At 34.8% G+C, this 13194-nt stretch overlaps 1 protein-coding gene across 2 annotated transcripts in view; it reads left to right on the forward strand.

The window, feature by feature from the left end:
* Chm (CHM Rab escort protein) overlaps positions 1-13194 on the forward strand; it is a 104440-nt gene that overhangs the window by 48038 nt on the left and 43208 nt on the right. The window contains exon 9 of one of the 2 annotated variants that reach the window (XM_048797280.1): positions 12033-12110. The exons of the other annotated variant lie outside the window; for it this stretch is intronic. Coding sequence (XP_048653237.1) covers positions 12033-12110 — 78 coding nt within the window. The remainder of the gene's footprint in view (positions 1-12032; positions 12111-13194) is intronic. 2 annotated transcript variants of the gene reach the window in all.

Genomic DNA, 13194 nt, shown 5'->3' on the forward strand with positions numbered 1-13194 from the left:
CTCCCTGCCCACCCTCCCCCTCTCTATATATGAAATGTGTTTTTTTCCCTCTCCCTCTATAACCTTACTGATAAGAAATGATTGTCAAGGTTGGCAAGGGAGGGGAAAGTAGTGTTTTAAGTCGATAATAGAAACTCTAGAAAGTTATTGGTAATAGAATAATAGACTCTCAAGTCAATGACTAAAATTGTAATGGTAAAGCATAGTATTCTATCTTCACTTAGTAGATAGTCAATTAAATGTTGGATGGATAAATTAACAGTATAAATAAAGAGTATTCTCTTTAAAATCTGTATAGTCATCCACTGTCATATATAACTAAACTGCAAAGACTTGGAAGTTAATAGCAAATCTCAATAAAGCTGACCAAACACACACACACACACACACACACACAAATTCAGAATGTGGTTTAAACTTTCATTTATCTTTGAGTTTTATCTCTTAAGCAGATTTTTTAATCTAAAAAGAAGCTGAGATGTTTAAATTCACAGACTTTCCCAACATACCTTTATTACTTATTATAGTAGATTAGAAATGGAAACACCCTACTGATTTTCAGAAAAAATAATCTTTGGCCATCTCAGAGTGTCAAATTCATTTTTCTCTTTCCCTATCTTCTAAAACCAGTGTTTGTGAATGGACATTCTCAGAATTCTATCAACTCTGCTAATGTTTTCATTTTGCTGTCTTTGACTAATATCTTCTTTTAGAAGAGCCATATTTTAAATTTTAAACCACAACATTCTAAATATTATCCTATATGGAACTTTCATGACAAGGTAAATAAAAATAATAAAACTTAATGAACATAGGAGGCATACAGATCATAATCACAAATAGGTACAGAATCAAGGTGGGTCATATAAAGGAAGTTGCCTTAAGCTGGAAGAGGATCATAGGTAGTGGAGAATACCACAGTGAATTTAGAGCACTTGGCCTATCAAAGGGATCAGCCACTCTGCAATCACAGGTCTTAACTATAGTTCCACTTCTAGGGTTCGCAGATCTAGATTTTCTTATTCTTAAAAAAAGCCATAGATTCAGCTTTTTTATGCAAATGTAGATTTGTTTGTATTTTTTATAATCTGTGAGGTGAAATAATACTTAGGTATGGGCTAGATTTGTCCTCCTGAATGTCAGTTGGCAATTCCTTGTTATAGGTAAATAACATTTTTTATTTGCATAGTTGGGAGGATGGTATCTTTTGCCAGACTGAGATTTTTTTTTTTTTTTTGGTCCTGGGTATTGGACACAGAGGTGCTTTACCACTGAGCCACAACCCTAGTGCTGTTTATTTTTTATTTTGATACAGGGTCCCAATAAGTTGCTTAGGGCCTTGTTAAGTTGCAGAGTCTGGTCTCAGACTTGCAGTCCTCCTGCCTCAGCCTTCATAGTCACTGGGATTACTGGCATGCACCACCACACTTGGCCAAACTGAGTTTTAAAAAGAAATTTATTGTGACTATTCTAAAATACACATTTATTACGTCAAACTCACAGTTACCAACTAGGTAGTAAATTTATACCATAGACAGTCTCCTTTTGGATTTTGACTTGCTGTGTAAAATGAGTATTCCTTAAGGAAGCCACAGGCATTCCAGTAGTATTTTTCTTTTTCCTGATTGATAGCATACAATCTACAGGTTTAACCTTATCTCTTTCCTAATTATTGTATCATTTCTTCTTATTGTCTTCATGTTAGACTTTCTCCTCAGTTTCCACTCTTCATTGTTTATCCTGAATTCCTTCTTTAAACCTCAGCTGCTGTCCTGCTTCCTTCCTCTTCCCTAACAAGGGAACAAATTCTTCTATCTACTTTTTAACCTATCCTTCCATAATTATTTCATCATTTAACTACTTCCTGTTCTTCACCACTTTGTATATCCATTCATTCATTCAGATATCCATGCAAATTCACAACTTCCTGCTCTTTCTCATACTTCTTTGCTTTATAAAACCTATCCCCACTCTATAACAATCTGCTACTCCTCTTCAAGTCTTGATTTAGTACAGTTATGAGATCTACTTCCTCTTTCCACTAGAAGTGGTGTATTTTTAGGCCAATAGTTTAATATTTCTGATATATTGTAAGATTATGTTAAAGGTTTCCTTCAAATCTCCAATGCACACTGAATCTTTAGTCTTTGAATTCTACTATTGTACTTATACTCCTTAGTTTAGTCTTTAATTTTTCTCTTTGTTACACTTATGTCATTTGTCTTATGTTTAACAGAAGGCTAAATCCATAACTTACATGTTTCTACCCACTATAAAACTAATGCAGTGGAGGACTCTTAATAAATGAATATTTGGTTGATTTGGTTTTATTCTTACATACAACCCTAGCTGAATAAAAGCAGACAGCTATACCTTCAGTCCTGAACTAGTACCATTAACCTTTGAACTAAGAAGACTTGCAGGCCTTTCCTGGAATTTGCTAACACAACTGAATATCCTGTTTTTATTTGATTTATGTAAGCCAACAAAGGGAAAAAATTAAAAGTACCATATCCTCTCTGTGATTATAGAAACCTGGACCACTTTTGCATATAAACCATCTCAGTTTAAAATATAACAGTCTTAAAAAAGGGTTCAGTTATGTAAGGGTCAGTTAAAGGAAATGAGTTGATCTGGGGAGTTGAAAAGGTATCCATGCTATACAGTTTCACCATATAACCCGGAGACCACAGAGCAATATGGCTAACTATTACTTTAATATGACACTCAATTTTGTAATAAACAGCTAACGGGTGAAATTCTTGAATGTAGAACCCACAGGAAGAAACAGCATGGTTTTTGTGAGGTAATTATACCTTAGCCATCTAACAGAGTTCTTTGAGAGGGATAAATAAGTGTGAAAAGGGGGGAGCCAGTGAACATTTGGATTTTCAAAAAGCCTTTGATAAAATTTTGTACTGAAGACTGCTTTAAAAAAAAAATGGTCTCTCACCATGGGGTTGGGGATAATGTTTAGTCATGCATAGAGATCTAGTTTAAACACAGGAAGGAAGGAAGGGGGTGGTTTAAATGAACTCTTACTTGCATGAGGAGATTTTTACAGTAGACTCCCAAGGATCAGTGTGTAGGTTTTAGTGGGTGTATTTGTTTGTTTACATATTTATAAATGATTACTGAGTCAGCATAGTAACTTCCCATCCTATCAGTAACCCTTTTTCCAGTTTATGGTTGACACTGAGAGCTTATATAGATCGAAAAATTTTAAGCTGAAGAGTATTAGCAGATGGACTGTTTCACAAGGGCCATGTGAAAAAAGTAGGGAAATGGCTGTGTCTCTAACATCATGGTCTTTGTATATATTTTTCAACCAGTAAAGAGTTATAGGAGTCCTTACATCGGGCTTTTAAATAATGTTATTTTTGGTTATTTTTGTTTCTAAATTGAAAAATACCCGCATAATACTAGACATAGCCATGAAGGGCATTAGAAATGAAAAAGAGGAGCATATTATCTAGATTCAAACTTGGTACCTCTTGAATATTATTTATGCATTTTGAGTTTTCAAGAGTGCGTATCAGCATAGAACAGGGATTTAAATAAGGATTATTCAAACCATGAGTAATTATATCATGGAAAGACTCAGACCTGAGAAAGGGGCTGAGTAAGGAGATTGATTTAAGGAAATCTCAAGAGATTAAATAGGTTTACTATAGACTTGTTTTCTATATCCCAAAAGTTTGAACAAAGGGCTTCCTTTTGAATTTGAACGAGCTACTTTTAAATGAATTTACTTAGGTAGATAAGTCATAAATACTAAAGATGGGTCTGTTAGCCTGAATGTTCAGACTCAAAGGTTCAGCATTAAGAGCTTAGCTGGAATTAAAATGTTTAAAGAATAACAGGAAATACCAGTTAATGTTTTCCATCAAAAGTCCTCTCAATGTCATTGTGATAAGCTATATTGAGATATTTATTGAGTTTGTGTGGTGTTTGTCACCCATGTACAAACCAGGCATCCATTGTACATGTGAATATAGATATGGAGCCTAGGTTGTGACCCAGGCATATAAATTGACCCCCCCCAATATTTTGAAAGGCCTTATTTTTAAAAGACTGAATGATGACTTGTATTCGATAATTTATGTTAATTTATTCTGGGCCCCTGGTGTAGTTATTAATATAGATCTGTTTCTGCCATCCAATACATAAGTTTTAGTGTGACTTTCCTATAGAAGGTTAAATTTAAGGACAGCTGGAAAAGCTGGGGAAAAAATGAATATATCATCTACAGAATGTCACCAAGAACAGAGGAAGCTAGATATATGACTAAGATCTGTAAAATAGAGGCAGTTTCTGGGAGTAAGTTTTCTGAAGGCTATGTATTGCTTTTTGACAGCTTTTTCTAAGTTAAGCATGATGATTATGCCTTCTAAGAGTGACAGCAGTGCCTAAAGGACAATCCATCTGCCCACAACCTTTTCCTTGAGCGTGAAATCTGCATCCTACTTGCACCAAATAATCTGTTGAATTATCAACAGTGCTGTTCTTCCACATTCATGGTAGCTCCTTGAAGGCACAAAAACTAATCTGCTCACTGTCCTCCTGTGTACAAATTAGTACCCAGAATATTAAGTACTAATCTTGATTAAAGTTCAAGAGATAGTGGATATTGAGGTTGGTATCAATTAGTTGTCTATAATTACCTCCCAGGAGGAACATGAATGCTTCTAGAGTACCCCTTCAAAGCAATACCTGGTATAGGAAGATTATCCGTCTTGAGAAGTTGCATTTGATTGTTACACATTACAAGGGGGAGAATCTGCCTCTGATTATGGAAATTACCTTAACTTTTTTTCAGGAGGATATCTCCCTCCTACATTCTGTCTATCAGTGATACTTATCAGCTTTATGTCTTAAATGTGTACCCAATCCCTTTACTTTGTTGTCTGTATTGTCACTACCTTGCTTCAGGTTGCCATCATCTTTGATTTGGTCTATGGCAGAATCTTCCACTCTTACCCACTTAACAATTCTACACAGAACAGCCAGACCTATCTTTTAAAAAATATGAATCTTATCATATCACTGCTGTTCTCAAACCCTTCTAGTGGTTTCTTATTATATTTTGAATAAAATTCCAGTTCCTCATCATGGCCTTCAAAGCCTTGTCTGGTCAGGCCCCTGACTTATTTTTTGTGATGTCATTTTATACTGTATTTCTTCCTGATCCTGTGTTCAACTCTCTTCCTCAAACATACTAAGCTAGTTTGTACTTCAAGTTTGGAAATTTACTGGTTAATCTGTTTGAGATGTTGCTCCTTCAAATCTTCATGTGGTTACTTTCTTTGGTTTCTCTGGTGTCAGCTCAAACCTTAGTTTCTGAAAATGGGTATCTCTAATTAACTTGCATAACATTCCACCCTCTGTGTTACCATCATATTATCTTGTTTTCTTTTGTTTGGTTTTCAGAAAACTTGCCACTATCTACAGTTATCTTATTTCTTTATTGTCTCTCTCACAGTAGATAAGTTATATGGCAATAAAGACACATTTGTGTTGTTTACTTTTGTGTCTCCAGTGTCCAGAACTATGTCTGGTTCATAGTAGCCTTGATTTCATATATGTTTAGGAAGGAAGGAGTAAACCTCATTGTTTGTTGCTATCAGTACGAACAGTGCTCTTAGAACTGTCACAGATCTCTCTGTGGAAGGTCTTTGAATTGACCCTGTGCTTAAGTTGCTTAAAGTCTATTGGAAGAAGCTGCAGAGATCTTGAACATCTGGAGGCAGATTCTTGCACAGAGCAATGTAGACTATAGACCCTACATGGATTGTTGTATATTCTGTAAACCTTGTCTTGTTTGCTGTTGGAGGTGATAGCTAGCATAAGCTGCAATGCCTTGATTATTAATGATGTGCCAGATACACAGTAAGGACTTCATATTCATTAACTCAATCCATGGGCAACCCTATGTAGTTATTATTATTTCCATTGTATGGTCTTTCGAACTGAAACAAAAGTCATACAGCTAGTAAGTGGGATGATCAAGAAAGGAATCTGATTCTGGATTTGGGAAGTCCATGTTGATATCACAACCATCTTTGAGAACTGATTTTTGCAATTCACATATCATAACTGAGAGTGTGTGTTTGGCTTCTGATGGCCTGGGAATTTTGATTTGGTTGATCACTGCTTACCAGACAAGCGCCCCTCAGTTTGTGTCACCAAGACTGGTATAAGATGTGGCCAGCTGTTTTGACTGTTCTTATTCACTGTGAATGAGTGATTGTGGTAGTGGGGCACTCAGTGGAGGAATCTATCTATCTGTCTATCTATCTATCTACCTATCTACCTACCTACCTACCTACCTACCTACCTATCATCCTGCTGAACAGAGTCAAGCTTCATCTCTACTGGATGATGAATTCCAGGAGCTTATAGCAGGGTGTGAGGGCTAACATGGGATTGTTGTGATCACAACGCAGTTTACTGCAGCTGCGAGAGTAGTGGCCTATTACTTACCTCTTGCGAATGTGTTTAGTGCTGAGCCAATAGGAAATCTAAGCTGAGTTTAATAATAGGTTATGTTTTAGTATGGATCTTGGGGAGAGATGCTGCCCAATGTTGCCTTCCCAGGAGGCAGATCCATTACAACAAAAATTTAGCATTCACTTCTGACACCTAACATATAAATACTCTTCTTCCCTCTACTTACTTCTCAAAGAAAGATACCAAATACCAAGAAGTAGAATTAAGGATGGAAGTATAATTGAACCTTCTGCTAAGTAATATAAACATGTAAGCAGTACATAATATATTTATATAAACATATTGTATATGTATATAACCCATAAGCATGCCATGTGACATATGGTAAGACTGCATTCATGGTGTGTGTATGTGTTAAAAACATTAATACTTTTGCCACCCCCCCACGTCTATGTGCATTTAAGTATATAAAATAAACATTCACAAATATGTAGGTCTCCCTACACGTTTTTCAGAGCAGCAGGCACTGAGTAAAAATGATAGAAAACTCAATGTGTTGTTTTAATATAGTGCTATGATAAATATATATGCATGAATGTAGCAACACAGTTGAACTTTGTATAGATAGTTGGAACAACTGAGGCCTTATTGTATCTCAAAGCACTTAGACATATCTTACAGTTGAATGTAACTGCTGATGTATTTGTTTATGGTATACACTGGGATGTCACTAAAGCACAGTGATGATGACCAGTGGTCAATTTTTTCCCCCTTCTGTAATAGACCCTTTTTTGTTTGGTTTGTTTTTAATAGCATTTGACAAAGTGTTCAAATGTGTTTTTGTAGTGATCTTCGGAGGAAAAGTACTACTTACTCTATTTAGAACACTTGTAGATTTCTTTTTGTACGATCAGTCCCATAATACATACTTAATTGCCTCTAGGTCTCATACTACCCTAGAGAAGGTAGGTGTACAGAACAACCTTGCTAGGCATTCTGTCGGGTCCCAGGATGGCTGCTATAAACTGAACCAAAATGGACGCCTGACCATCTCTAAGGTGTTGCTCTTTTGGATAGCTTAATTTTCCATTGGTAAAGCCTGTTACTCCTTGGGTTGCTAGGCTGCCATTTAAGGCACTGAAAAGCAAGCATTTATCTAGTGGAGCCTTATTACTTTCTTGTGTTCTTCCATGCAGTGCATGCCAACTGTTAATAGATCATATTGTTGAAAAGCAGGTAATTTTTGATAGATTCTAAAAATAGTTACAGATATTGCTTATATTTTATATTTAAATATATTTTAGAGGCCTCGTTTAGCTCAAAAAACAAAGTTTCAGGAGACTTGATAAAATAACTATACTAACAATATGTTCTGTAAACAATGTAATACATAATGAAAGGCAGTCTTTATAGACATTACATTAATTTCAGTTAAATGTATCACTCAGTCTTTTGATAATATAATTATAGTCTGTGTCATGATATTTTATAATTTTAACCTTATATTCAGAACCAAATTCCAGTTGGTTCTGAACTTGATTCCTTTGTTTCCTCTTGGAATCTAGGATGACATTTAAAAATAGCTTTTCTTCAATGGGGGATTGACACAACAAGGTTAAGTCTTCTCTAATGTTCTGTGTATATGTGCATGTATATATATAAACCTGAACCAAATTGACTAAAATGAAAAACTCAGTGAATGCATTTGTAACAGCTCATCCATAGCGGTGCTTGCAAGCATGGTGCTCCCTCAAACGACATAAAGATATCCCAATTAAAACATTGGTCTGGTCCATAGTTATAACTTGTTCATTTTAGGGCCTTAACCTAATTCAGCCTATTTATGTGGAATTGGCCAGTAATAGTTCATTTTCATATGGGCTCTTTCAGTATAAACAGGAAATTGACATTGAAAACAGGGTCAATTGTCTTGATCACATCAACTTTCTCTGCACCAGTATCCCCCCCATCAACAACAGAAGGCAGTATATCACCTTGTAAAATAGTTCACCTAAAGATTTATTTTTTTCTAACCCTTTTTAGACTCTGATAGTGTCTAATGTCTCAATACCAGATGTGCCAGCATGATTGATAAATATTGTTATATAAGTTTATATGTGATTGCTGAACAGGACTTAATAAAAAAGGAGAGCATCTTACAGCTGGTGTCCTAGGTAAAATATATAGTGTTCACAAGTCTTCTCAAGCATAGGGATTTTTACCTGCTGACTCTAATATGCTTTTGTTGTACTTTCTAAACTTCTTATTTGGAAAATAATTTATTTATATCTTTGAGGATTTATATCAGAATAAATTATTACCTAACCTTGAATCTACCAAAGCCAGCTTTGTCATATACACTAAAGTGATTGAATTTAGAAAGACAGTAGAAACATTCCCCCATACTTGGAGAATGTCATTTATTTCTACCATTTATACTTAAAATCTTTGTAGATTATAAAATATTTTCAGAATGCCTCAGATAGTACACAGAATAACAAAGAAAAACCATGTACTCCTGGTTTTTTCAGATCTTAAAATTTGACCATATTTGAAGAATTTGAGCAATTGAAATCTTCAGTATAACTTTTATTCCCTCCCTTCAAAGAAGTACTATGCTGAATTTGGTATTTATAATTCTGTTGAATTTTTACATACTTCATATATCATCTATCTATCCACCCACCCACCTTCCTACCCACCCACCCTCCTACCTATCTGTATACTCTTAATTGAGATATAACATTATTTTGCTTATAAAGTTGTTAAAATTTTTGTAAATGATATCCCTGAAAGTATTCTTCTCTAACTTGCTATTATCAATCAGTATTAATGTTTTGAAATGTGTCCATATTTGTAGATGGGGCTGGAGTTAATTCATTTTAATTTTAAGGTATTAGACTGTACAGTTAGAGGATGTAGTCTCCAAAAGACCACTCACAATTATAATACCAGCTGCTAGATTGTGGGTTCTACAGAATTACCCTCAGGTTTGATTATTTACTACATGGACTTGACAGGGTTCCTTAAAAGCTGTTATTGTTTTAGTTTATTCGAGGGAATACATATAGATTGAAGTTAGTCAAGTAAAGAAATGTATAGGACAGAGCCCAGAAGGGTTCCCAATGTGGAGTTTCCAGTTGTCCTTTGACTACTTACAAGTATTGAGGTGAAATTCTTTACTACAACATATGAATATATATTTTCTTTTATTTATTCTTCTCTTGATGGATATTTGGGTTGTCTGTGATTCATCTAAAATACTACCTCTTTTATTTATTAATGAACACATATATTTCTGTATGGCATGTACTAACTTCTTTACAAATATTAATTCCTTTCTTGCCCAAAAGGACACTTATTTTATAAATCAGTGATACTATTCTATACCTGAGAAAAATAGGATACAGGTAGGCTAAATATCTCATTCAAGGTCACAGAGCTAGTAGATGGAATAGTTGGTAAATGAACTTAGGTAGTCAAAATTCTTCCTCTTAACCTTATGCTGTGCACATATATCTGTATATGTATGAGGCTTGGTAAAAGCCCTATGTCTAACAATAGAATTGATGCTCTGTGGATACATGAATCTTGAACTTGACTAGATTTGCCAAAATGTTATACAAACTTTTTAAGCAATTAGTTTAAACAGTTACTAATATAATCTTTGCCAGTCTGTGGTTTGTCTTTACTTTTTTTGTTCAGATATTTAAATGTTTAAAGTGTTCCATTTCCAGTCTTTTTCCTTTATGATTTTTGCATCATATTGAACTAATCTTTTCCTCAGTTAAAAAACATGTCCTTCTATATATTCTTGTAAAATTATTACTTTTTACATGTATGTCTTTCAACTACCTGGAATTGATTTTGAATATGGCATAAAGCAAAGACGTAATTATTTTCCTTATATAGACAAACTATTGTCTCCAAGCCATTTTTAATAGTCCATTCTTTCTCTAGTTGTTTACAGTGCTACTTCTGTCATATAATCATTTCTGAATATGCATAGTTCTTATCTATTAATTTCCTATTGCCACCATAAAAAACTTAATAACTTAAAACAACATAAATTTATTATATTACATCCTGGAGGTCAGAAGTCTAAAACTGGTTAGCAGGGCTGCATTCCTTCTTGGGGCACTAGGGAAGACTCTGTTCGTTGCCTTTTTATCAGTTTAAAGAGGCCTCCTCTGCATTTCTTGGCTTGAGTCCCCCTTCCAGCAGTGGAGACACTCTGATCTCTGCTCCCATCTTCACATCTTCTTTGACTTTCTTATACTTTCTTCTGAAGAACCTTGTAATTATATTGTACCCACCATGATAATATTCCCATCCTAAGATGTTTAATATAATCACACCTAGAAAGTCCTTCTTTCCATGTAAGATTACTTATTCACATTCCAAGGGACTGAGATGTGGATATCTTGGGGAAGATGTGTGTGTGGGGGGGAGGGGTTGGCATTTTCAGCATACTGCAGCCTTCCTTGTGGACATTTCATTAATCTTTTCTCATATTTTTGATTCATATGTTTGAGTCACACTAATAATCTGATAGTTATTTCTGAATAAAATTTTGAGAAGTTTAGTTCTGCTCTTTGTGTGCTGATTCTCCCTTAGGGTTTGACACATTTCTTAATATGTGATTTTGGACTATAAATTCATCATTAGGGGTATCTTATTTTTGACAATTGCACATGGCCTTGGTTGAAGTCATATCTTGGTAGAAAGCTTTAGCAATTGCTTCCTCCAGGTTTCCGAGTTATTACTAACTTCTCATGATGTTTCATTTGGTTACACTGATTGTCTCCCTAGCTTATGTGAGAGTAGACCACTTGCTGTGAACACAGTTATAATCTTCCTCTACCCAGACTTAAGACAAAACAATGATTCATTTTCTCCCTCTGTTAGTAAGTGGATTTCTTTCTGAGACCACCATTTAATTGAGATGCAGCCCCATAAACATCCAGATGTTATGAGAGATTAGTTATTTTTCTGCTCCCTGGCTTGTTTAGATCTTAAGGCATCTCCTATGTGGACATTAAAACCCCAAAACTTAGGTTGCTGAGTTAGGAAACTTCTTAGAGCTTCTGCTGCATTAACTCATACACTTGCTGTTCTAGTTTTCAATTCCCAGTTAAATTTTGGCTCTTGGTCATTTCGCTTACTTTTGTGGTAAGTAAAGGGGTCTCCCAAAGTTTTCCCTTCCTGGTCCCTCTTTAACACTTTTACTATGGTGATTTTGATTGGGTGTCTTACATATCACCTTGTGAAGATATTTGTGGTTTATGCATCTTAAGTATGCAGGAGCTGATTTTAGGGGATAATCATCACCTGCTTGGGAACCCTTCTGGCTTGGTCACAATTGCATGTGTTAACATTGTATTATTAGCAATAACAGCTCTGCTGCATCAAGATATTGCTAATCTTACTTCTGATAGACTCTTAATACCATGATGGAGAAAATTATAAATGATCATATATTTTTCTGTAATATCAGTTATTAAATGTAAGATACTTAAAATACTCTTACCTTAATTTTCAACTCAATTATCCTAGTTATTATTTTTCTATTTTCTTTCTAGGATGTGTGCTGTGTTTGGTGGAATCTATTGTCTTCGCCATTCTGTACAGTGCCTTGTAGTGGACAAAGAATCCAGAAAGTAAGGATGATATAAGTAACCTTCATATATTTATACCCCAAACACAGGTGAAAAATGCTGAAGTCAATTAAAAAAAAAGATTCTTGAAAGATTCTCCTTGATATTAATAACATATCAACCTTGATTAAAAGTAATTTGTGTTTAGGTCCTCCAGAACAAGGAAAGTGAGTTCAGAATATAGAAACTAAATTAATTTCCCTGCAATATGACTATAGCCCCTGATCATCCAAGCTTGGAAGACAAATCATTTCAGCTGCCGGGGGTGGGTGATGAGTGATGTTAGTTTTCCTTGTGGCCTTACCTCCTCTAATTGATTTTCATCAGATGACAACAAAGCCCTCTGTTATTGCATTTTTAAAAATGGAGCTCACCTAAAGACTCATCAGATTAATCTCTGCTGATAATGCATGTCACTCCAAGAGAAAAGACTTTAATGAGGTTTTAGGTAGATTGTTGTCATAAACTATGCTGCCCTGTTATCTGAGGATAAATTCTTTTACAACAATAGCAGCCCTACAGGCTGGCTTAGGATTGAAATAAGAATTTATCTGCTTTTTTTTTAAGCTGAGCACTACCTATTCACCTATGTATATTTGAATTGTTTCCTAGGATTTATTATTAGTTACTAAGATATGCAGTTGTCTAAATTATATTAAATAAAATACAACTCTATATTTTCTGTGTTTCACATTGAACCTAAAATAGGTCAACTGGGTCAAGTTTTTGAAGCAGTTGAGATTGATGTGTACTTTTCTTATTTGTGATATGTTCTTAAGCATCTAGTAACCTATACTTTTTGGATGACTGTTTTTAGTACTCTATAGTTTTGGTGGCATTTATTGTATTTATTTATTTATTTTTATTTATTTTTTTAATTTTTTATTGTTGGCTGTTCAAAACATTACATAGTTCTTGATATATCATATTTCACACTTTGATTCAAGTGGGTTATGAGCTCCCATTTTTACCCCATATACAGATTGCAGAATTACATCAGTTACACATCCATTGATTTACATATTGCCATACTAGTGTCTGTTGTGTTCTGCTGCCTTTCCTATCCTCTACTATCCCCCCTCCCATC

Source organism: Marmota marmota, unplaced genomic scaffold, assembly GCF_001458135.2.
Source record: "Marmota marmota marmota unplaced genomic scaffold, marMar, whole genome shotgun sequence".
NCBI classification, from domain to species: domain Eukaryota; kingdom Metazoa; phylum Chordata; class Mammalia; order Rodentia; family Sciuridae; genus Marmota; species Marmota marmota.